Source organism: Hesperophylax consimilis, chromosome 3, assembly GCF_061612785.1.
Source record: "Hesperophylax consimilis isolate HC1 chromosome 3, BYU_Hcon_1.0, whole genome shotgun sequence".
Lineage (NCBI taxonomy): Eukaryota > Metazoa > Arthropoda > Insecta > Trichoptera > Limnephilidae > Hesperophylax > Hesperophylax consimilis.
In genome coordinates, this window is record NC_142838.1 from 24,863,649 (window position 1) to 24,891,347 (window position 27,699).

The 27,699-nt window shown below is 33.8% G+C and overlaps 1 protein-coding gene across 1 annotated transcript in view; it reads left to right on the forward strand.

Annotated features, from left to right (window-relative positions):
- Positions 1-27,699, forward strand: part of L (zinc finger protein Lobe) — a 56,321-nt gene that overhangs the window by 23,270 nt on the left and 5,352 nt on the right. The window contains exons 3-4 of the mRNA XM_089650742.1: positions 17,269-17,411; positions 26,778-27,012. Of these exons, the coding sequence (XP_089506868.1) occupies positions 17,269-17,411; positions 26,778-27,012 (378 nt within the window). The remainder of the gene's footprint in view (positions 1-17,268; positions 17,412-26,777; positions 27,013-27,699) is intronic.

The following is a 27,699-nucleotide window of genomic DNA, read 5'->3' on the forward strand; positions in this document are numbered from 1 at the left end:
TTTATGTTTAGACAGTGTATTAGGTACCTACAAGGATTTTTTTAAAATCAAGCTAATTCGGCAACTTTCCAAGAATCTTACATAATCGATTGTTTTATTGAAATTGACACAAAACGTCATGTAATATATTTTTAAAAGATTATTTATTATATTTATGGTTATAAATCTAAAATACGTATTTGCCGTCGCTAAAAAAAGTTTTGGTAAATTTTGGATAGGGCCTGACACGCTTATTACGAATAATTTTTAGAAAAAAACTTTATATTCGCCTTAATTACAATAAAAGAAAACTTTTTGCATTTCGGACGGCGGAAAATTATGCATTTTGATTTTCAATTGCGTAAAACCAAAATTCACTCCGCGAATCGATGTGGCGACATTAGGAACGCACTGTTATGTTGGTATCACTGATGCATTAACAAGAGCTAAATACGACCGTTGCTATCTTCGTTTGATACCTAGGTTTGTGTAACATGGTTTGTGATACAAAGGAAAGTGACCCTTAATAACGCCTGCTCGCGTCAAGGCAAGAAAAACATCCCAGTTTTCAAGTGGTTTACCGGCTACGCTAGGTTTGTGTAACATGGTTTGTGATACAAATCCATTTGTCTTCCACGAAGTTAGCCATAGTCGTATCTACGCAATGTATCAGGGATACCAACATAACAGTGACGTACCTAATGGCAGCTGATTGCCGCCGCATCGATTCGCGAAGTGAATTTTGGTTAACGCAATTGAAAATTTAAATTCATAATTTTCCGCCGCCCGAAATGCAAAAAGTTTTCTTTTATAGTGATTAAGGCGAATATAAAGTTTTTTTCTAAAAAATATTCGTAATAAGCGTGTCAGGCCCTATCCAAAAATTACCAAAGTTTTTTGTGTGGCTGTATTCAAAAACGTAATTATGGTAATATTAAAAAAAAACACATATTTCGTAATTGCTAAGCTATGGTTCAATGTTTTTCCTACATTCAGAATAAAAACGTTTAAAAAAAATATACAAAAGTATTTATGTTCGTTTATGTTCATCTCTAGTTGTCATCCAAATTCTCGGAAACCAGGAATAATATTTTAATTAAACTGAGTTTAATGGCAAGGTAACGTAAACCTACGGCCTGCGGCCCGTCCAACGCTTTCCTCATTATTCATACGTGTTTATGAAGTAAATTAATGTTCAGTCCATCAAAACAAACGGCCGTAAAAACTTTCACCAAAATTCAAGTTGATGACAAGATGCAATCTTTTTTCAACTTGTTTTCAAGATTATTATCCTTTTTTTTTGTTATTTTAAATTAGTCATCATCTTACAACAGGTTTAAGCAAGATATTAATATTATGTTGTCTTTTCGTCATAATAATATGAGAACATACCGAAAATATTGCTGAGGTGGGACATTTATGATTGGAAGATTTCTGTGAAAATTTGCAAATTCTACAATTGAATTATTTTCTTTTATAATACTGGGTACAGTTAATGGTGTAGATTATTCTGTGTACAGACGACATGACTGCATGGATAAAAATGAGTATTGCTGATTTATTAAAATCCTGTTAAAAACGGGATAGCATTCCATTTCTTAATAAACGTTTAGTACTTTCATAGTATATCGGATCACATGTTCATGCACCTGCGTTTGACCTGGTAGTACACAGTGACGAGATGAAAAAAATACTAGACTTTTTATAAACACGTGTTACGTCATCGCCATAACACATCCGTTTTTTTTTATTAGAGTTTATTAGGAAACCTGTCAATTCATTCGTTTAAGTCCTGCAGTCCCGTTTTAAAGAGATATTTAGTAAGTTAGAAATGTTTCAAATCATTGAGTTTTCTCCGTGTGTTAGCAAATATACTATACAATATTTATAATGCCTCCCACTTTTGAAATTTCCTATACATTCTGATGGCAGTATGCAATACTAGCGCCTCCTAGCACACGAGTTGTGTGGCTTGATTTACTTTCACATTTTAATGGATTTTATGCATGATTATGCTATGCTACACTAGCGCCTCTAGCGGCCAGAGTTGCCAGCCAATACTAGTAAATACTGCTAATATTTTACTGGAGTTGTACGTATTATTAACATTCTAGGGTATTCGCCATTTGTCCAAGTATTGTGATAGAATCCTATTAGTTTTATTTATATACTGGTTTCGTTATATTATGCTTTTATTATGTATCTATTGCAGACCCGTGAAAAATCACTGGATATTGTTATATGTATATTAGAAAAACTAGTTCTTGAAAATGGAAAATCGCGGACCCTTGTAAATTCACGACATCCGACTTTACTTGTCAAGTTTAAACCTAAGATTGAAAAAAAAGAATTGCGCATTTCAAATATATATAATTGATTATTAAAATAATTTTCTGGAAAAAAAATATAAATATTACAAGTAGGTAATTTAAGTACTGCTAAATAAAAATTTCACAAAAGAAATCTGTTCAAAATATATTATATTATATGTAGGTAGGAAGGTACTTTATCGTTTCATTGCTTTATTATAATCAGTTATAATTTTGAAAATGACATAAATTGAAAGCAAATCAGACTAAGTACTAGAATTCTCTAAGCCAGATTTCAGATAGACACGTTGTCATGTAATAATAATATTTTTATTTAGGAAAGTTTACACATTACAACTATACATACATATAATGGTGTACATTGATTTGTAACTTTTATATTTAAGGTTATAAAATTAACAGAAAAATACAAACATAATATTGTGAAGGTAAAAAAAAAATAAAAGTACAGTTGAGGTTTCTCAAATACCGCCTCACTAGGCTAGCCTGTGTTGAGGCAGAATTTTTCGTGTTAGTTCCTAATACCTATACTTGTATTCAAATGTATTCGCTCAATAATGTGATGACTTCAATAACTGCGAATTTGGGTGAATGCACCGGTGAAGGTCCTATTCTTATTTTTGATCCAAATTTTTACATAATCTTTGAAATTTTTTGTGACTCACATTGTTTTATGCTGTCTGGAAGAATGTTGTAGAGTCTTGTCGCAAAGTATTTAAAGTTTCGTTGACCAAACGTAGTATGTGTTATCGGTATTTGTAGTAATAATTGTACACAATCTTAAAGTAAAACTGTACACCAAAGTAATTATTTGTATTACTGTTAAATGTTAAAAAGTCAATCAATGAAGTAACCTTTTTTCGTAAAACATACGGGTTATGGATTAGGTCTGATTTTTTCATACCAATTTATCATTAAACATGCGTGATTAAACCAAAATAATATCTAGCCGTAATTTCATATTTTTTCCTTCGTTTTTTATAAAATATGCTCCACACAGAAGGCCCCGAGAAAAATAATTTCCCTTATAGCTTATGTAGTCTTTCGGGATGCTGTGTGGAGAGTATTTTTAAGGAAAAGAAGAAGAGGATGTTCTGAATAGGAAAAAAGGTATGAGGATAGAATCTGGAGGTCATTGTGTCCAGGAGTAACTGAAGTGTGAGTCCATCCCTCCCACTGCGGTTCAAAGAGTGCCCTTCTGAAGAGGTCAGAAGTCCTTATCTGACACGACTCCAAGACAAACCCCACACCATTAAGCCGGGCACCCCTGCTAAGTCACCAAACGTAGTAAACCACTTGGAGTGACATATGGGAGAGGTGTTGGTTATCCAATAAATGTTCCCCGGAGTGGCGGTACCTGCCTCCAAAATTGAAATATTTGTTGTTATTTTTTTTTTTGCCAAACTAAGCTAACTTTCAGAGCGGAGTTTCAAAATATGTATGAAGTTTTGACTAAATTTAAATTTCGCTAAGCCACGGTTTAAGTTTAAAACGACCAGCCCTTAGTTTATTTGTTTTCAGTTCTAATATTGTTTTAAAACACTTGACGAATGAACATATTATTTGAAACCAATCGAGATAAATTCATCTTGGTAACTAATTAGTTTCCAAACTACAAAGTAACATAATCCATAGGATTTTCTGAACATTTTAAAATAAATTTTGCTACAGTTGAACTGTAGCAAAATGCGCATTATTCGTGTGCAGTTCGCGTCTCAATAAATTATTCACTGATGAAAGTTAATTTCATGCGACGAATGCAGTTAATATAATAACACGTAAATTTATACCGCCGCAAAAACAAGGATATTATTCGAGTGTTCATTACAATTTTAAATTAAGTCGTAATTCATTGTGATCGCTGCGCTAAGTAACAGTTTTTTTTAATAGATATAGTAGGTACAGTAAAATTATAAGATATCCTTGCTCTTGTTGGTGTATTGAATGGATCAAAAAATAATGAAATTTAATAATAATTTTATTTTTTGTTAAAAAGCTGAAGAATGTAAAAAAAGACATAAAATAACATTGTCGAATTACGATTCTAATTTTTAACGGAATTTAAACAGTATTTTTGGGCATTTGTGGGGCAAGAGGGGACTGTGGACCTTTTAATATGTATTTATTTTGAATTTTTTCATTAATGGCTTTTCACTCCACAGGAAAATGCGTAAATAACTATTAGCTTCTACTACCCAGGACATACTGAAAACTAACAAATAAATTAAATATTGAGTTTTTTTTCGACGGTTAAATGGTATTTAAAGCACACAACCGGAACGTTGCCAGCTTTAAAAATAGCATTTAGTAATAGGAAAAGTTCTTAACGGAAAAGGCCCTTCAAATTCTTCGCCTTCGCCCTTTAAATCTTCGATTACAGACCACACCACAAGAAGACACTGATTATAATCATTGTTTAGTCATACATTAGCTTTATGGGCCTCACTAATAAACATGATGATTTTACACAACTGATAAACAACTATGAATACCGAGTAAGTAGTTGTATAAAATTTTAAATATATTAGTACCTATCTACAATTATTATCGAACCTGACATATTTTCTGTTAAAAACAAGTAAAATTTACATTTTTGAAAAGCGTTACTTTCGTCCAATCGAGTTTTGCGCTAGAAAACAAATCCTTTTAAGGCGATACACCACGTCGTGTAATATTTGGAATCGGGCGGCTAACAATAACACTCCCTAGGCTTAGTGCGATGAGGTTTAAATTCCCCTTTAACTCCAGCCATCTGTTTTGAAAAAATCCAAAAAAAGAAACATTGCCAAGTGTTTTATTTTATTTCGCAAAGTTCAGGAACAAAAATTTAAATGTTTTACGATCATTTGTAATGAACTTAATTTTCAACAGTATAAAATAAAACCATGACCGAAACGGGGTTCGTAAGTAGTAGATTTTGGCCTAATATTTTATCGATTTCTGGGCTTACAAAATAATTCTCTATTTTTTCGATGGCCTAGCGCACAAATGTGTTAAGTGCAGTCTTATGTAAGTAAAAACCACGTTTGTAAACCATTTATCCAGATTACTTACTTCGTAAATTGATGTTTTAAAACGTACATTACTTATGTCATCTAGAATAGATAAAAATGGATATTTATATTAATTTTGTTGCTTTACATCTTATAATTGACCTAATGTTAACATAATGTTCTGAAAATTGAATTTTCAAATTGCACTTAACACATGTGTGCGCTAGGCCATCGATTTACATTGAAAGACTAAGGACGGGTTGCTAAACAGAATTTAAACAATTTATCAAATTTCAATGTTGATCTTAAGATCTTTTGAAGGTTCAATTCAAGAAACAATAGGCTAATACTGATATAATAACAGAACTAGAATAGAACCATCACAGAACTTGAAAGTCTACTTTGAAATTTGGTGAATTGTTTAAATTCTGTGAAATAATCCATCCTAAGAGGTGTTCTGCTCGCAGTGTTTAATTAAAGCTTCTAATATTTCTTTGCAATCAAATTTTCAAACAAGAAACACATGATTTTGCATTACTTCGTAGTGCTTTGGCTTAATCTCACTATTTGAATTTTGGTCTCAAACGTTAAATGTTTGATTCCATCCAGATAGGTAAGTACCTACTGCAGATAGAGATTTCCGTGTACCAATTAAGAGAGTTTCTTTATTTCTTAAGTGTTACTGTTTCTTATAACGTGCGCTAACAATGTGGGTGTTGTGTTCCCTTGGCTAATCTTGCCACAGCATCATTTTAACACCTCAAATTAACCGGCACTTAACAAGGGACCGGTTGCGGGGTATCAGTTTCTACATCTTACAAGGGGGAAACGGTGCAATTACTATCACTTAGCATTTTCAGCAGATAGATTTGCCTTTCCTACACTTAGCAAAAGATTAATGGAGAAGTGCTTTTTTTACGCATAATTTATTCCTACACCTTTAAAACATACCTCATGTACAACTCCATGGCAGAGAGATAAGCTAGGCGCTAGGCTAATAATAATATGAAATATTTAAATGACTATTTCTCATGTAGAAATAAAATAATTTATCCTTAAGATGGTGCTTGGAAAGATAACCAACCCCCGACAGACTCCGTGGTTGAATAGTTTCGATCATTGGATACAAATCCTGAGGTCGCGGGTTCAAATTAATTTTAATCTCAAGTAAATTTTATTTTTTTTTAATTTGGGTTATTTCACAATTTTTTCGTTTAAAAAATACGTATTTTTGCAGCGCGTTCTAGAGTGATAAATACTTTCAATATAGCTTTGGTGAAAGACCATCATTCAAAACCGAGACGTTGTTTGAAATGGCTTTAGCCGTGTTTGGTGACCAGATTTAAATAGCCAGGTGCTTCAACACCTTCTTCTTCCCCATATACTTCCCCTCCCCATTTCCTTTTGCATCTCAACATACCCCAAGTGGGGATGCCATAATCTCCTACCGGTTGAAAGCAGTTGGGACTTTTTTGCCATACCTATATTATATTTGTACATCGTTCAAGCTAGGTACTAACTATCAATGTCTCCCTGGTGAGAGACCTCCTTCCAGAATCAGAAAGTTGCGTGAAATGTATTTAGCGGTGTTAAAATAGTCAGGTATATTTCTTATGTCCCTCTCCAATCTCTCCAGCTACACAATGGGGTATTTTCACAAACTTTGAATACCGTTAAAAATGATTGGAAGATTTAAAGTTTATTAGTTTATGATGATTAGCGCTCAAAAATACGTCATTTTAATATTTTTTCACTCATAATTATTGATTAAAAAACGATCTAAAACCGCCCATTCCAAAACGGTTCCAATAGCTACAACGTATGTGTGACAGAAAATGCCAATGGCTGGTAAGACGGCTGTCACTAACTTCGCTCGGCGTGACGTCAGAACCGCCGAATTTCTAATTGAAATGAAAATAATATATGTCATTTTGATGGAATATCGAAAAAGGCATACTTTAAATCGTCATAGAGAATTTATTCGTTAATATAAAAATACCTTCACTATCGTAATTTTTTTAGAGAAAAAAAAACGGAGAAAATACTCTATTGGGAGTATCATAGATTCTTGTGCGGGATTCACGTAAAGAAACAAGGGCGTAGCTATATCATAAGAGGGGGTTCGATAAGTACATGTTATATGATTAATACATTCATTTAGAGAAGATACATTAGAGCACCATACTAGGCAGCTGCCTGTTTCATGTTGCCCAATGGAGGAATGGTTAGTTTGAATTTAAGTCTAGTGTAAACATATTTTGGTAGAATTATTTAAAAAAATTGACAAGTGTTAAAAATATGTTTTCAATAACTCACAAAAATGCCAAAGTTTTCTACAAAATGAACACAAATATATAAAGTAGTACACATATGTGTGTATATGTATATGCATAAATACATGCATATACATATACACACATACACACAACATACATGTTTCTTCTTCCTCACACATGTAAACAATATATACACCTCTATCTGAGTACGAGAAGCAAGTTACCGACACTATCCCACTCAATCATCAAGAAATCCCCAAGCGCCTTCCTGAAACTGTCGTATTTGGCAATTGACTTTATTTCTATTGGTAAATTGTTGAAGATTTTAGGAGCAAGAAAATTAAATTGTGACTGAGCCATTGAGGTTCTTGTTGCCGGAATAGTGAAGTTGGATTGGTTAGAATATCTTGTGTTATAGGTTGATTAAAAAATGTTTTTTTTTTCTTAATAATAATTTTAATTTACGATCGTATGCTTTACTTATTAATTATGTAGGTAAATGTGTGTTTTTATTTAATAAATTTATATAATATCTTACCTTACTTTGGCTATCTATTCCACTACCTTTTAATGATGAAGAAGAAAAAACAGATAAACCTACTTATAGATTCAGTCGTCATTAAGGAGTCATGTGTGCCATTCAGAGTTCCTATTGGCAAAGGTGACCCAAATCGTCCCAGTGTCACAATACCTTCAGATTATTATTTTTTTTCCTCACAAATAACGTCGTGAGCTTTTCTCATGGCTGTGAAATTATGTCTAATGTACGAAATGAATCAATTGTCGAATTTTCAATGGACGCACAAGACATACATAACTAGGAGTTGGCGTGACAACTTTGCGGCGAACAATGCTAAGTGTCTTCGTTTCTTTGAATCAACCGTAATTTTGGTCAAATCGCCATCAATTCCCGAGCATTAACTGTCATTGTGAAATATATTTATTTCACAGCGCATCTTATATCGTCCCATCAATGTGTCGCTCACATTAGGTGTTGCAACCAAAATACAATTTGGCACCGTTGCAAAGGAGGCTCCGAGACAAATGGCTGACTCTTTTCTGTTGTAATTAGTTCAGGTTGGTACATTTTGTATTGGGCGCAATGCGCTTGGGACCGGATCAAATCGGTTCTGGTAATTAAGTATTTATCTGAAAATGAAACACTTCATATTAACCTTTTTCTATTAATAATAATCTACGTGTTTCATAGCCAACGGATAATCAAAAAATATTACAAGTAAATACAAATACGTACACATGGAAAAAAATGAAGAAAGATGAATAATTAATTATTGTTATAAAAATAATAAAGTTAATTATTTAAAAATTAATTAAATTATCATAAAAAATTTAATAATTACATTTATGTACATTTTTTATAAACTAACGCAATTATGTATAAATCGAAAACTTCTATAATTGAACATAAAATAATCAAAGAGTAACTAAGATGTATAATAACAAAAATAAAATACAAATTAAAAATTATTATTAAAGCGAAAATAAATTAATGAAATGGCCATTTAAAAAAAAGTTCATTAGTGATATTTAATTAATATTTATTAAAGGTAAGCACAAAGGACAATTTATAATAAGCAATATTTGTTAAATGAAATACTAGTACTTGTTGAATTATTTGACGGTTAAAAATAAGCCGACGTAGCATAGTGATTCCGTGCACCTGACCGGAAATCAGAAGGTGCGGGTTCAATTCCCGTCGGCGGCAATTATATTTTTTCCCGGAAGATTTTTTCAATTTATATTTGTATTTCTGGCAATAATTATTATTTATAATAATACATAATTGACCATCAACACTTTTTAATTAACACTGACGAAGAAGCCGTAGGCTTTGAATTATCCAGACATGTAGATTAAAAGTGGTGTATACAAAGTGTTTCATTTTCATGTAATTAAAATGACGCGCCACTAAGTAATTTTACAACTATTGAAGGAATTAAGTAATTAGTTTGTCTGCTTCGCAAGGATAATAGGAAAGTAACGTATTTATGAAGGTTAATAAGAAAATATTATTTATCCTCCGCGGAGCCAGACTATTTTACTCGATTTTCGACAGGTCAGATATTTTTGCCATAACTATGTTTTGCTAAACCATGTAATATATTCATCTTTTTGTATTTACGTGGGGAAACGCTTATTAAATAAGCAATAATGAATTTGGTAAAGCTCACAGACCGATTTTTATGTCATCTAAATAAATGGATTAATATATAGACCCAGTACAAGAGTACCTAAGTAAAAGGTTTTTTTTTGCCGTAACCAGGTGGTTTATTAAAATCAATGGGTTATTAACAAATCATGTGCGCTACCCGACTCACTAGACAATATTTGCTCTGAGCCGGGTAGCAGTATTATTACATATATTTTGTAGACAAATCAGGGCTCAATAAAAAATACAAAAGAATACATAAAATAATCTAGATATAAAGTATTACATACAAATATAAAAAATAATTGAACAATCTTTAGTGTGAGAGTTCTTATTGAGATGGAGTACCGCATAAAAACCTATCATATGTATAAAGTAAAGTTGTGTTTAAAAATAAAAATAAGTAAGAAAAATACTTTAGCAATTGCATTTAAAACATTACAAATATTATAATAGTCTGTGTATGTGTAAAAAATAAAATAAAATACCCATCAATGTATCATTGAAGAAGAAGATATAAGTAATGAATATTCGTTTTCTTGTTCTTTTTATTTTTCACGATTTGTTTATATTTATTGGTATAATAATAATAATAATAATGTTTGGATGATTTGTATAGCGCCATTTTTGAGTAAAATCACATCAATCTTCTTATTCAATGATGAATTAATTTTATTTTTAACATTATTTCATATACACATTTTGACCGGCATAAAAGACATTACGAAGTCAGGTAACAGGGAAAAATAATTCGATAATATCCTTCCAACAGTTTCAATGTTTCTAAATTATATATGAAGGAAGAAAAAACTATAATATTTATTGTAACTCTGGTACACGTAGGTGCACAGTACGTTGTATTGACAATGTCAGAGTACAGACAATGTAGGTATAAGTCATGTTACTTCTTTTATCCCCAGCACAATAATAGCGTTATTCCTCGAGCTTTTCTACCGAAGTGCAGCAAAAAGCCCACAATAACTCCGGCGCGGAACACAATGCGCTTGATGGGTAAATTAAAAGTGCATTAGTCGCCTAATGTGCAATTCTCTCTGACTCGCGCACAATGATTTGCATTAAAAAACGGATCGTTATGTCGCGCTGCTCTTTCACGGATATTTACTCATAATTTGCAATCTGTCTTTGCTCGGTCACACATTACTCCATTGTGGGGAAGTGGTGAAAAATCGACACCGTGGCTAACGGGCTCTTGGCGTGTTGGAACCAGGGCCGGGTCTAGATTATATAAAATCATGTTACTTACAAAATCTGTCAAATTAAAGAGTTACCCGAATAAACATTTCCGCTAGACTTTCAATTGGAATATTTGAACGTGCAATAACGTGGTAAACTTTTTGAGAAAGAAAAAGATCAAATTTAATGTGTAAATATATTTTGGTTTTTATAGCCCGAGAATGATTGTCTTTAAATAAAAATCATCCATCGTTAATTTGATTGTTGAAAACCATTTTTTCAAGCTTTTCTTATTCATTTTCATTACACACATAACTATCCTGACTTACATTTTGCCCATACTTGGTTTTACCCCAAACTGAGGGATCTTTTCGAATGAAGTTTTCGTTATCATGAAATTTTAATAAATACTAATAGATAAGAATGTATGGTAGTCACAAAGAAAGGTCGAACGTGACTTCATTTTTCTACTATATTTTGTCTTTTTCGATTTCGTACACAACTTACGTGCGATCTCTCTCCGGGACTACTTTATCTTATAAATTAAACGGAATAAGTCATAAAGGGGCGGCCTCTGCTGAGACACGCCAATTCAAGATGCCGCCCCTTGATGTGCGCCCTCGTGCGCCACAAGGATGTTACGCCCCTGACTGTGAGTTCGTATTATTGTCACAAAAGATCTCGGCTTCATATGACTCTGTATCTAGCATCCCGCGCTTTGTGGCGGAGGTGTTGTGTAAAAAATGAGGCGCGCTTTATGCGGCTGACAATGGACGAAGACGAAATTGAATAAACAACATCTCCTCTCGCCGAGACTTCAAGGATTTTACTATGTAATTACGGGGCTCTTTGTGTTTCTTAATGTTTTTTAAATACCCAGTTTGACTTTTCAATGATGTGAGCATCATGAAGTATTTGAGACTAAAAATCTTTCGGGTTATTATCATAGTTTAGTTTAATAATTTTCCCATAATTTTGTAATAAAAAATATATCCCGACTCACTTATTTAAAAAAATATATATTTCCAAATTATTTCAACCGCTTGTCTCACTAGTGTTGCAAATCAAACGCTTGTCTTTCTGAATTTAGAGAATTTCAGTGGAAAAGCATGAAGATATTTCCGGTCTGACTATATTTCCGTATTGAGAGAATTCTTTAAAAAATATGTAGGTCTAAAAACACTGCCTTATATTGTTGATAAATCGGTACAATACAAGTTTTTATTACAAATTTGAACATTAAAAAAATTGTATTAAAGCCTTGAACATTTATTTTTATTTTTTACTACTTTCGTAATTTTTATAATACAAACATATTTTGAATCTCACGTCCTCTCGAAATTTTATATTTTCTTCCAACCACATTTTTATTTTCACAATAATATCTCCTTAGTTTCGAAGGAAGCAATAATATTAAATGCAACCTTTGCTACCACTATTGTCATAATTCATCTTAGGCTCCCACCTAATTTTATTATGTTATACCATCATTTAATATCCCATGATGTATTTTTTTGTTTGGATGAGATCTTGTGTACGATGATCATGTTTGTCTGAGGGAATCTACGTACTGTTTGAAGGTTTAGACATAGCTGGCAATCCCGCCGCGGTCGCTGGTAAATACCATTTCGTGAAATGATTAATTGTGTGTCGATAAGTGATACTAAGGCGGAACGGTTGGTAACAATTTAATCACGGATGCGCCTCCAGAGGTCTATCTCACAATGGATCACTGTCGTGTAGAGGTCGCCAAAAATCATGGACTTTTGTAAACGCAATGATACTCCTTGTGTGATAAAATAAATTTAAGGAAATCGTAGGGCTTTCTCAGGTAGTTGTAGGGAAATCTTTAGTTTTGTGGAGCTTGAAAAATAATGAATATGGAAAAGAAAATGATTTATAAAAAATAACATTAGAACTTAGAACGTTTACCACGATATAAAAATTACTTGCCTTTAACGTGGCAATTTCTTTCAAGAGTTGAAAATGTCCTTACGAAGCCCGTAAAACAAGATTGTTACCATGTCTATATACTATTATTTGTTTATGTTACATTATAATGTAACATTAATCGGTCGGATCACTAAGGGACAATTAATCATCTTAATAATTAAAAAGTGTTTTTTTGGTTAAATAAATAAATTAGGGCCATCTACGAAAGAGTAATTAATGAATTATTTTATTTTAACCCTAATGAAATCATACTTGTGTGTACATAATTAATTTAGATCGATGGCGTAAAATAAAATATGTATTCCTAATAAGTAAGGAAAACAGTTTTTTTATGTAGTAGTTAAAAACTTGATAAGTCACACATCCTCCTTCCTTCATTCATCTCGCCGCTATCGTAAAGAGTATCTCCTTGTGATGCTGCGGCGAGGACCGTGCTGGTAGTAAGGTAGGCAAGGTTTATCAGGAACACCTAACCGCGATCTCGGCGGGGGACGAGATCCTACACTACATATTATACAATATACCAGTGATGAGCAATCTTTTTAACCCGTGCGCATTGGCTTGTTATGCATTTTCAATTTCATTAAGCTTGTCGTGGTTACCTTTAGTCGTTTAGTTTTAGTGGTTCAAAAAACCCTTCCGTATTTTGTAATAGAGATTTTAAATACGTTAAATATTTGAACGTAGCACTAAGAAATATTAAAACTATCTTCTGTTACTAAGCCTGTTTTAGAAATATATTTTGGAAGAATACCTACATATAAAACGGAAGTCATGCAAAATATCAAGATATCGGCTTAACCATTTTTTACTGCAAATTGTTTGACATTTTATTTTTCAGAGATATAGGGACGTGCATAGTTTCGCGGGCAGTACGAAATGTGCTCGCGGGCCGCGTGTTGCTTATCACTGCACTATACAGTGGACGGCGGGCTTAACCCTTTCGGATCATGTGTATATTTAAAAATATATAGATTTAAGAATTTTTTATCTCTAGATTCACTCTAGCGAATAAAAATTGGCGGGTTTCATTTTTCAATTAATTGGCTTTGCGCGCGCTATTTCTTATTAGATTTTGGCAATCAGTTAAGGCGGTAGCCATTTATATATATTGAAAGGTTATTTTTGTGTTCGATCTATTTCAATATTTTTTTCTCAAATTTTGAAGATATTTTTTCTATGTTTATTATATATATATTAAAAATGTTACATTTTTCACGATTTGTCATTTTATGTGAAGCACGCCCACGGAGACTAAATGTTTTTTCAGATGAAATTAGCAATCCCTTCGAAATTATTATAAAAAAATAATAACAATAAACTTTCAAACAACTGTCAATTGTTATCAAGCATTAAATATGTTTTACAATTGCCAGTTTTAATTCATGTCTGAAAGGGTTAACAAAATAGAGTCAATGTGTATAATTTATATTATATTTATTATGCCTACGGAAACGAAAAAATAGTTACATTTGTTAAAGCGAAAAATTAAATTCCGTTTTTTTACCTCCAACTGACCTCCATCTCACCCAATGCTCTAACTGATACTACCGAATCTGGTCTTCGCGCACCGCTTATCGGGTTCTCTAAGTGGAACAAGTTTCGATGAAATATCAGTACGCATTCGCACCTCATATTGTAGCTCTGTGGGAAAACCCAGCAAATTAGATGGGGTTACTAGAATGACTAATGCTTCATGAAATTTTAAATTTCTAAACGGGTGGAACTGTAAATGTCTCCCACTAAGGCATGATTACATAACAAATTCTTGAGAAACATTACAATATTTGATAACGCGTCGCGTCGCCTCGTTCTCAGTAACTTAGCCTTAATCCCTCATAAAACAGTCTTGTCTCATCGCGGAGCCTCGTGGACTGGTCCGCACGTCTCCCATGCTATCTGAACATCATCTCGTACACCTCCAAATCCTCGTTCATATCGTGATTGCATCTTCTCGGCATCTCTGTGCTCTGTACCCTGTTGTAATAGAGACGCAAGCAAAGGATTCACCCCAGCACTAAATAAATTCACTTCATTACCATCGTCACTCATATAAAATGTTGGAAGGTAGAGTTTCCACGCAATTACGAGATTGAATATCTAGAATTTAACTAATAATAACATTTAAAAGTAACCAAGATAGAAGAATTCGGTGTTAATGATAATTATTAACTAAAATACTAATAATAAAAAAATCAACTTTTCGAAACATAAAAAAATCAATCAATCATGATTAAATCGTAAACACGATACACTTTAATGATTTTAAAAAAACCTTTATATTATATCAACAATGCATCTTCACACAAATTTGTAAAAAAAAGTTAATTTCAATTTGAAATATTAATTCATTTTATATCATCCCGAAAATCCGTCCTGTTTTCAACTGTTTCAAAACTCCTCGATCAACTGTTTTCAGCTCGTTTCTTCCTTTCCACTGCACTGAAGCATTAATATACCACGAGCACTTTTAAACATCCATTTAAGATCTACCTGTAAAATTAAATAAAACAGATTCCTGTAAATAAAACCATGTTAAAAAGTGATGGAACCGAGTAGAAATATTAATAATTTTTAATCTAATATTTTTTATTAAAAAAATCATCATATTATTTATTGGTATTTCCATCCTTTTTTTACGATAAGCATAAAATTAATGTCTACCTACATTCATAAAACACGGAGAAGATACAGATGAGCAGTAGAATATTTGTTTGATACGGAACGTTGTTGTATGATGAGAGGGAATATTTATTGCACCCTTAATAAGTCTCAAAATAATAGGGTGTGGGGCCGTAATGTAAATCATCCGTATATTCTCCCGGATTCTGTAATGTAACTTTATGTAGGTTCTTAGATATCACGGAATCTTTGGCACGAAAACCTGTCACATTTGACTGTTTTACATGGATCCATATCGTGGAACACCAACACCTCCACCCATCATGAAAACACTTCTGGACGTGTAGGTTTGTGATGGGGTGTTGGATAAGGGATTATTTTGTTGTTGATATCATAATATTATAACAATGCTTACCTTTTATCAGGACTAAACTCAGATATTACTGACTTAACATTACTTACAAAACCATGTCACGTTTGTAAAAAGGATTAAGTAATTCTTTATCTGTCGCTTTTCACACCTTTAAAAATATCTCTATCAAATAACATACTTAGTCTGTTAAAAATATAACACATCGAGGCGTATTTTCTAGGAATTTCTTCACAACAAATTATCATAACTTATGTTCAGTTCCCAGATACAATTTCTGACAGTGAAATTACCATTCTCAAATGATAATATTTGCAATCATTGGAAAATATAATATCGACTAAATAAAGATAACGATCGCAACTAGGACTCGAACCCAGATCCTCTGGTTTCAACGGGACTGGCGTATCTACCAGTTGAGCTTTGCCACTTTCACTACTTTGTTACATTCCAAATATTACAATGAGGTTTATAATCATCAATAAGTTAATCCTACTAAATTATATATTCATTTGTCAACTTATAGAAGTAAAAAGATGTCGCATGTAAATAAAATTGGTAGGTTTATGCAAGACACACAGGTTGTATAATTCTTCGGGTAGAACTTTGCAATCCCACCAGAACGATTGCTGCCAAATGTAGGGGAAATAATTGAAGATAAAGTTAGTAGTTCTATAATGGAAGTATGAGATAATAATGAGAGTTGAAAATGACGGAATGTGCTAGTAATAGCTCAATTAGTAGAGACGCCAGTAAGACTAAAGGTCTAGGTTCGAATCCCAATGCAACCGTTACCTCGTGTTCTGTGTCTTTATCTCTTTAATATTTTCATTGAGATGTTGGTATTGTTTTCTTCGGTGATAAAATATTAAAATGAGGTTCATAAGCGTCAGAACATTAATATGGAAATATTATATTTTTTAAGAACGTGTTCCGACTTCCTCATAACATATTCGTGTTTAGCTGATAGTTTGATATGAAATATGTAAATTCATTCGTTATAGGCCCGCAGTTCCATTTTCAACTGGAATTAACAATACATATTTCATAACAGAAAGTTTTCTCCGTGTATTAAGGTTGTAGTGTTTTCTCGCAACCGTCCAGCTATCTAATATCAGTCCACTAAATACAGCAAGATCTATTAGCCAGGGTGGTTCTTCGGAAAAATTCCTTGCTTACGCTATTTTGCAGCGTAACAGGAATATATAAAGTGATCAATTTCTGCTTCAAAGGCACAATCATTAACAGCGAATGCCGATGTTGACAATCTCCTTTCTAACTTTATCAATCGTATTGAAATCTTCTTTCAGGGTGGGTTCCAATCGGTAGCAATATTTAATACCATTAAAGTAATAATATATATGTTGTATGTTTCTTCCAGACGCACTCGGACCAGATGCCTTTCCGCTGTGACTTCTGCTCGCGTCTGTTCAAGCACAAGCGGTCGAGGGACCGGCACGTCAAGTTACACACCGGGGACCGCAAGTACCGCTGCGCGCACTGTGAGGCTGCCTTCTCCAGAAGGTAATACTTATGATTTTTGGATAATTTATAAACTATCTTAATTTAAGTTGTAACTTATCACTTACAACCTTTAACTAATACAGTAGGTACAGCCAAAATTTAAGATTGATATTTATAACTTGTGACTTACAACCGAGACTTATAGCTAGCGATTAAGTACTGAGAATTATAACTAGTGACTTACGCCTAGATAGGCACCTAATTAATATCATAACAGATAAGTCATTTTCTAACTCAACTTAATAATTATTGGATAAATAATGGACTTTGTACACAGCGCCGGTGCGGAGGAAAACTTACCTCAGGGGATCTTAATCAAGACAAATATCATAACTAAGACAAATGACTAGCAACTAAGTACTGAGGCGTATAAGTAATTACTTACACCTACCTCCATCTAAAATTTAATAATATCGCAACATAAAGATTATTCATCAAAATAATTACGGAATTTTTTGGGAGCAGTGTGTTTGACTCGGTAAGTGTAGAGCGAGACAAATAGGTGACAGAGTTATAAAAGCCAATGTAATAGAATTATTTGGATTATTTATATAGCGCCGCTTTTCTAGGAAAATTACCTTAAAGGCGTTTTACAACTTAATATATTTATTCGATAACTATCCTTTAAAGAATGTGAAACAGCACAAGAGTCCCGACTGCTCTCAATCGAATAAAATAACTAAAAAACTAAGATGAAAGATTAACGCGTAGATATCGCATTAGCGGCAAAAGACAAATATAAATATCTGTTATGATGTGATGCAATTTCTTGTCACGCTGAAAACCTTCCCGGTTTATGAATAACTTGAAAAATTTTAAAATCTTCTGTGTACTCATGTAGCGGATGTTGCTTGAGTACTGATGGCAGACTTAGCTAGCCGAGGGATTAAATGAACGACGCCTTAACGAACGATAGGAATCGAACTTATTTTTACCTCAGAAAATGAATTTAATTTTAAATAATTAAATTAAAAAATAATTCATTAATAGCCAAAACCCATCGATTAGGTAGTGAACAAGTACCTTATAGACAGCGGCGTGCAGTCCATGAATGTTGAAAAGCTGTGCCTACCTAAAAAATTGCTCAAGAGTTCTTTTAAGTTGTAGGCCGGTACCTAAGCGGAGTTAAAAAAGACCATTGTTTTTTTTTTATTTAAAAGAAAGGCAAACATTTCTGGGCTACGAATAACCTGACAATATTTGAAAATCTTCTTCAACCACCACAGCAAGCCGAAAATGTCGCTTGTGTTTTGATGGAAGATTTAGCCAGCCGAGGAATTGAACACACTTGAACCTGAGTGGGACCCAAACGTGATGTTAACTCGGCCACCGACCGATAAATATGTACAATCTCTCACTTGTTTGTCAACCTGGTCACAACGATTTACCGAAAATAATGGTAAAAATTGCCCTTTTCAAAGCCACCCACATATTCAATGTTTTGAAATTATCGGAAAATGATACGGGTCGTAGAGCAATGCACGCCACTGTTTTTAGTTCTATCGTTCTTATCGTATTTTCATAATGTTCGAAGGCTTCCTACATTACCGTTCGTTGAGGTCGCTTCTTAAACCTTAATCCCTTCGAGTTGAAGCTTCATTCAGTCAGTGAAAACCAGAGCTTTGGATTGCACATAAAGCCCGGAGCGAAGTTGGAGCAAGTATACTACTACCGTAACAAAGCAATAAAACGACGTTTAAGGAAAAAACGTATTTATTATACTATAACCCTGAAAACTTAGTTTGTCATATAGGAACGTACACATTACCAAAATAAAAGAAATGTTGGGTACGTGGGTACATAAACACCAACAAATGGTCCATTTTTTAAACCATGATTGAGTTGTTACAAGCAAGTCAGTTTTTTTCTCACGTAGTCAGGTGGGTACCACTTTGTCTCGGAAACCACCGATCAATTAGTCAAGATATTGTGGTTTCCGTCACCACGCGGCCGTGTAAGGACACCGAGAGACTGCGAGATCGTCCCTCTATTGAAAACCTCCCATTGTAAGGCGGATTAACCATTTAGGACTTAAGCGCACCACAAATTAGTGACAAGGTCTCACATATTAGATGGCCGCGTCCTCGCGCGGACAATGCACGAGGTGAAAGGGTGATTGATGAGGCGGGGGCCGCCTTGACACGGAGGCTCGGTCACAAAAGTGAAAAGATTATCCTTTTTAGTCGCATTTAACAACATGCTAAATAATATTGTTTTCATAAAGTATAAACTTAAAAAACTAAGCCATAATAACAGATTTCAAAGGCTTTACAAATAGGTAAACAGCATCCACGTACTTATAAATAACTAACAAGAATGGGCAAAGCCATTGATTTCTTATGTAAATTGTATTCGTGTGTAGTTTTTTTAGGTAAGTGGGTACAAAAACGTACTTATGTACCTGTATAATATTTTATTTACCTTTTTATTTGTAAATTCCAAAACCGGTAGGTAAACTAGGGTATTTACGGCATTACACATGATGGCCAAGACTAACAGGTCCCATAAACTATGCTTTTTCATATTGATTACCATCGTTCATTATTTTAATACGAGAAGAAATAATATATTCGGACGGTTCTAAATCGTCAAAAATGACAACACTTTGAACATAACCATAGATCAAATCTGTCTTTGCCGTTGCCGTCAACAAATCATCAAAAATTCACACGAAATTCACAATACCGAACAGTAGATAATATAGTTTCACTAATAGTAACAAACACATTTTATAGTCTTTTTATCAATACGTTATACATAAAACGAAATTAACATGCAAAATTTCTACACAACATAGTTACGTAAAACAATGACAGACGACAGATGTCAAAAATGATGTCCGCCATCTTAAACTGCACTAAATTTGGTACCAAAAGAGAACATGTTATTTTTTGAGTCCCATGCTCAACACAGTGACTATTCAACACACTTTTAAAAAGTGATATAAAGTCATTAAAAACGATGAAATTTTTTTTTTTAACCTAACCTAACTTTCTTAACCCAGTAAATAAAGTTTTTGTTTCATAACTTTCCATGACTTTTTAAAGATGTGATGAATTATCATTTTGATGATTTATCCGGTCCCCTTTTTGAAACCAGAGGAAAAAATCAACGTGTTAAACGCCCATAAAATAGGTACTTCCTCATTTTTTTGCGTCCTGCTTATTGACATCGAAATTCCGATCAACGTTTCATTTTAAGTATGTATTGCCATTTAGAATCAACATGTCTGTAACCGGGTAGGTACTTCCCAAATTTCCGTTTTTCTTCACATCTTCCTCTTCCTTAAGCTTCTTAAAATGCCCTAAATCGGGTGACGCAAGCAGATATCAAATCCTCGGTGAACTTGAGACTCTTAAATACTCTAAAAACTTTTTTTTTTTAAATTCATCATTTTTATAAGCAAACGTTACCTGCATATATAAAACTCTAACAACGCAGGTGCAAGTACTAAGAATGTCTTTCCTGCTAGTGTCAAAATGACCCCGTGAAGACAAATTGCCCCCATCCATCACTCTAGTTGTGTTCCATGGACCGCCATTTCTACTCTTTGTCAAAGGAAGGTGACACCATATATCATTACCTACGGACTTAGTCAGGTGACGTATTATCTATACGAGGAATACTTGATCTTTATGCCATCGGAATCTTTAATATAAAAATGTTTTAAATAGGTGCATACTGAAAAAATCAAGCAAAGCTTTTTGTGTAATAGTTGCTATTCGAAACAGTTTTTTTCTACACTGTCTGGAGCCAGTGGGACTATACATACTTCTAATGGATAGGTAGTCGCCACGATTTTTTCAAGATACCACGAGTAATGGTGCTATTGAATGATATTTCTAAAACAGTAAGGGCGGCTTGCACCAACTATCGCAAATTTTATTTAACTAAACGAATATAAGACCCTAAATACATTTAACTTAAATGCGTTTATTTGCGTCCTGCACCACGCAGTTCGGTGACAATTTTAGTTAAACGTTATTAACGCGTCGGTAAAACAGTTACCGCGTGGTTTCCGCCATTAACGAGACAATAAAACAGCTACGATGTTTCATTTTACTTGAAGTGTCAAAATATTTTGTGATATTGTTTGTCTTCAAATTAATAAAATCCTTATAACTTTTTTTTATACCTTTTTTCCCAGATGTTAAGAATGTTCTAAGTAAGCCTGTGTGTACTGTAAATGGATGATTAACGTGTGGTACCTACACCTACAGTACAATTTTTTTTTTCAAACAAAATATATAGCATAAATATATATTTATACCTATTCTTACAGATATAGCAGAGGTTTTGGTGAAATTTGACTTACCATGTGATGCCATTTCATTTTTTCTTACATGGTTGAAGAATTTTTGTGGCTTTTGGTATTAGTTTTCGTATTATTTTGATGAGATTTTCAGCCTCTCAATTTTTGTATTTAGTCTCTAGTTGCCTTTATATTTACTGTCTTCGAAATATTTGCAAGAGTATTATAACTATTATCTCAACCATACTTTTACTTTAGTTCTAAATACGTTAGTTTCTGTTTTATTTGCCTCGGTAGAGTTTCGCAAAATGAAATTTAATATTTCTTTGTCCAAAAGATGTACCTATGCAAATTGGGAATACCTAGTAGTTATATTTTGGCTCATCGTTGGCAGTTGAGTATTCATTTTTGTTTTTATGTTTGAATAAAATATTTTTTTAATAATGATTTTACATTAAAATCTTTTTAAACTTTTAAATACATATTTCATCTGTTAGAGTTCTAATCCGAACTTTCAAAATTGTCTTAAGAACCAACTTCTTTTTGGACTATGTTTGGTTAGCTTGTTAGCTTGGCTTCGTAAACTGATGAAATGGGTCTGTCTGAGTTTGGCCTACCTACATGACCAATCCATGCATTCATTCATGCATTCTTCATTCGGTAATGCTAGTAGGCCTCCCAAATGGTTAAATCCGCTCCTAGCTATATAGGTACCAAACCATTTTTGGCCTTTTAAAAAGAAGTGTGCGAACTCATCTATTAAATCAGATACAATCTCAAGTTTTCACCTGCTCCAGCATATAAACTATAAAACACAAAAATTTGAAGTTTATCAGTACACAAAATGGAAGACTACCAAAAACATCTGTTTTATTCAAACCAGAGACAGAAAATATATTGTATCTTCTAGCATTAAAGTATCTTCAGTCGGGACAAGACCAATAATTGAGCCATGATCCGTGTAGGGATGGGTGGGACGGGGTGGATGGTGGCAGGGCGGCCCGTGGTCCAAGGACTAAAGGCTAAACAAAGAGGCTGGGATCAACAGAGTCGGAGATGCTGTGTTGGATAAGCGCTGACTAATTGAGCGCGCCTTTGTTGCCCACCATACTGTCATTTGTCATCTTGCCAGTGGCGTGACTTATGAACATAAAGTAGATTTGGGTACCTACTTCATGCTATATCCCGCACGGAAAAAAATGAGCATTGCTAATTTATTAAGAATTTATTCAAATTGGTAATCCGGTTAAAAACGGGACTGCAGGCCGTTTCCTGGTAAACTTTTTGTAAATTTGTAATAATATCGGAAAACGTGTTCATGCACCTGTGTTTGTCTTCATAATACAGGGTTTTCCAATAAGAGGTGTGATTTTGATATTCAATCGTAAAAGATCAATGGTTTCGTTGCTTGTGTGGCACGTAGCGCAGTTTTGTTGAAAATAAACGTTGTCCAGATCAATACCATCCGATTCCGGCCATAAAAAATCATTAATCATCTCTCGATAGCGCAATCCATTCACCGTAACTGTTGCTCCAGCCTCATTTTCGAAAAAGTAAGGTCTAATGACTCTGCCGGACCATAAACCGCACCAAACAGTCACACATTGAGGAAAGAGAGGCTTTTCAACAATAACTATTGGGTTTCTGAGCCCCAGATGCGACAATTTTGCTTGTTGACGAAGCCACCGAGGTGGCAATGGGCCTCATCACTCAAGATGATTTGCATTTGATTCACTCAAGTGAATTTTAATAATTTCAATTCTTGAAGCGTGTATTGTTCCATTTTTATTAATGGCGTAGTTTCTACTTGTCAAATGTCAAAAAATGCCCCCTTCGAAAGTAACATCTACCGAAATAGCGGGCTATTTAAAATAACACCTCTTATTGGAAAACCCTGTATATAATGACGAAATGCGAAAATGTTAGGATTTTTATTACGACATCCTGACAATACATTGGTATTTTAATAAAAGTTTATTAGAAAAACTGTCAATTTATTCGTTAAAGGCCTGCAATTCAGTTTTTGTCCAGATTACGAATAATTTGAAAAGATTCTCAATAAATTAGCCATATTTTTATCAGTAATTTTTTCTTATCCGTGTCCACTAGCAGGCATTCTTATTATTTAATCTCCGAAATTTACAGTTTTTTTAAATTAATCTAGTTTTTTATTTGTTCAGCAAAACAAAAATACTTTGACTCTTTTTTTAATTTGACTGCTATAGCATTAGTGCTCATACATAAAAAATCGATCAAGACATCTTAATTATTGGTGACACGCCAGAAAAAAAATATCACTCCCCGCTGCTGACAAATTGTCCAACGTCCATGACCAATGCGACGTGTCTCCTCTGAGTAGACATTGAGGTGATGATAATTAATTAATCATATTAATCTGTGCCGCCACGATCAAAAGTCCCGCCCGCCTTTAGGATGGAATGTCCCGGGCACAAAAAGATGATTGATTCAAATTGTTCTACGTTCAACTTGTCCAATGTTCGCGGCACTCGCTTAGCGCTGGAGTATCATAAACCTCGAGATATGTAATTGAAATCCCCGTGATGCTGTTTTTATATGCTCTCTGATGGATTAATATTGATTGACGTGGAAAGATTTATTGATGCCTGCGATATGGATAAACGATCACGAATAGGAGATCTTGGTAGCAGGAACAGATTAATAAATCATTCTCTGAAATCAGCTTAATCTGGATATTTTTTGTTTTATATTGAAGAGGCGAGGACTGTGCATGGAGAAAACTTGATGAAATGAACAACTGTTAATTTATTAAAAATCTGGTCAAACTATTTTCTGTTAAAAATGGGACTGCAGGACTATAACGAATGAATTGATGTACCTAGTTCCTAACAAAGTATCAGTCAAAAGCGAATGTTTTGTGAGGACGGCCGAAAACGTGTTCATACAAATATTGATATAGACATAATAATACTGTCGTATTCCGTCATGATAGGTACTAGGAAAAGAAAACGTGTTCTCGATGTATTCTGAATGACTAATATTTTATCAGGAAGCTGTCACCTTTTTGACAAGATCATTTTTCTCCCTGTGGGTTTCTTTCAATAAAATTCTTGGAGAGTCCTGACCGCATCTTGAAAAGGTCTCTATTCCTGCTATCTATCTCCAATTCGTTTCACAAACATATAACATTCACAGTCTTGTTACCTATATTTAATTCGTAAAGAAACATGATATCCACAGACATTTTACCGAGAATTGAACACAATTTTCTTCAGACATAACGATTATTATACTTACTATTTATGAGACGAATCTTTTTACGTGTTTTGAGTTCTCAAGTTAATATTTGTCACTCAAGGCAACTTAATATTTATATTTATAACATATCATTTCGAACATCTCAAGATTCAAGACAAATTTTGTTAACTGGTGTAAGGTGTAATGTTCGATGTTCGATGACATTTCACTATGTAATTACTAACTACATTATTTTTTTGGTTTTTGTTCTTAAATACTTTAATATCTACTTCCGTTACTGTGGTTAACTATATATTTTTAAAATATTAAAAACCGCAAACTGCGAAAACCTTCAATCTCCGTCTACACATGCGCCGACCTATTTGTCACACGTTTCTCTACGATGCAACCGAAGTATTAAAATACTACTAAAAATCGCGAGATATTATGCTGTTAAATCTAATTAGTAACGTTTTATCAAAAATAGATAAAGCGCAGACCCTTGAAAATCATGAAATCTGTCCTTACTTGGGGATTTACCCTAAGAAAAAACCAAACAAGTACACCTTTCATATATAGAATTCGGTAAGTAATTCTTGATCCATCAGTTCCAACAAATGTTATACATTTCAATATCTATTTGTATTCCCCTTCTGTTTTTGATAATACACAAAATACCTAAATAAATTAAATAAAATTTTGAAAATGACAATAAAGATAATTTTCTGTTAAATAATAATTATATTATAGGCTACTTCAAACGATGGAAGTTAATATTTGAGTTCTTTGGTATCAAAACTGGTCAGATCCAAAATTAAAAAAATATAAACTAAGTATTGAACTGTGTTCATTATTAACAAAAGAACAGTTCTTATTTTTCAAAAGCAGTCATATCCGCATATTTTGTAAGAGAAACCGGTTTAAAAAGCGGCTGTGGTATGAAAAATAGTCAAATCCAGCACTTGTTTTGGTGTTTCCTGAAAATTCACCTAAAGTGGAGTTGACCAGTTTTGATACCAATGGTCACATTTTGTATCGGGGCACACTTTTACACGCTTCAATAGAAAAAAATTGTTTTTTTTTTTATTTGAATAAATTTTAGGGGTCGCTACCACTGACCAAAGTTTCGAAAATACGCGTCGTTTAAGGAAAAGATTGCAACGCTTCAGACCAAAAAGGTCACTGGATGTAGCCGCGGATAGGTTGAACACACAACTCTCCAGACCCCTCCCGAGTATTGTAAACTATAGGAAGCTAGTTTAAACGTGTTTATATCTCAACTAAAATCTTTGAGTAATAACGTTCTTCAACTTTTTGTTATTAGACTGAATTTACGATCGTGCAATATAAATGACACACATATAGGGTTTATTGGCGTGTAAAAAGATAAATCAATCAGTTTCAAAAACTGCTACGAAAAAATGAGATATCTGTGGTACATGTCTGAAGAGCTTGTTGGTTTTGTATTCTTCGATGATGAAGTTTCCTTGGAACCAAGCAGAAGATCAGACATCAAAAGACTTGGAAGATTCTCCGAAGCAAGCAACCCTTGACAATCATTCTGGTTAAGAACTTACACTTTACTAAACCCTACACATTCACCTAAAACAGCTTTAAAAAACCAAATAAAATTTATGTGGAAATTTTTTTTTAGACATATGTAAACATTTGAAAGGGTGCCCCATGGAAAATTAGAAACAAAATTCCAAAATTTTTGAAGTACCCCATGGGTACGTATTTGTATTTAAAGAAACGTATTTTTGATATGACCTTAAATTGAAAACAAATAATTCGGAGTTCACTGAATCAGAAGTACAATAACAGAGAGATCTACAATCGAAATGAGTATTTTTGATCATCATCAACCAATTTATTAACGATATCCCTTTTGATTCCAGTGACCACCTGAAGATCCACATGAAGACCCACGACAACCAGAAGCCGTTCCAGTGCACCGTGTGCAACCGCGGCTACAATACGGCGGCCGCCCTCACTTCGCATATGCAGAACCACAAGCGGGCGGAGGGCGGGGGCGGTGGCGGCGGCCGCTCCCCGCTCAGGGGCGGCGGCCCGGGCAGGGGGTACAGGTGCCTGCAGTGCGGGGAGAGGTTCAGGAGACCGGATTTATTGCAGGTATGTTGATAAAATCATTTATATAAATCAATCACTGTGTGTTTAATGGCTTAGGTATTTAATCTTTTCTTTTGCGTAAACAGTATTGAAACCAATGCATTGCAAAAGCGATAAAGAAAAATACAGAAAAATGATAAATATGGTTAAACGTGGGATAAAAAAGGTCACACGTACGTAGAAATACGTAGTTGAAGTTCTTCCTTACATTTTGAATATATATCCACATTTCCTGCAAAGCAGTTAATTAACCTATTAAGTATTATAAATATACTATTACCGGGGCATCATCATTGGCATATTAGTCCTGCACTTTGGAAGAATCAGGGGCCTGTGTTGACGGCCTCACGTGAAATAATCCTGGATATAGAATTCTATTTTATCCAGAATGTCTGGTATTGATGAGAAACCGTTCAGAAGCATTTAAGCCATCAGCAGTAATGCGACATCCCTCCTGGAACTAACACTGCAGATATCCACCACTACCGGGATGTTATTAACCTATTGATATACGCGGTGATTCATTTTGATCTCTTTTTATTGTTCGACTATTCAAGTTTTGACTGTGAAAGAAGAACAGAATGGGAGCCTGAAAACTGGGAAACAGAGTCGGTGATAAACATTTTTGTGAAATAAAGCGAGAGACAATGATGATTCTGACCTGCTCAAATACTGCAATGAACAATATAT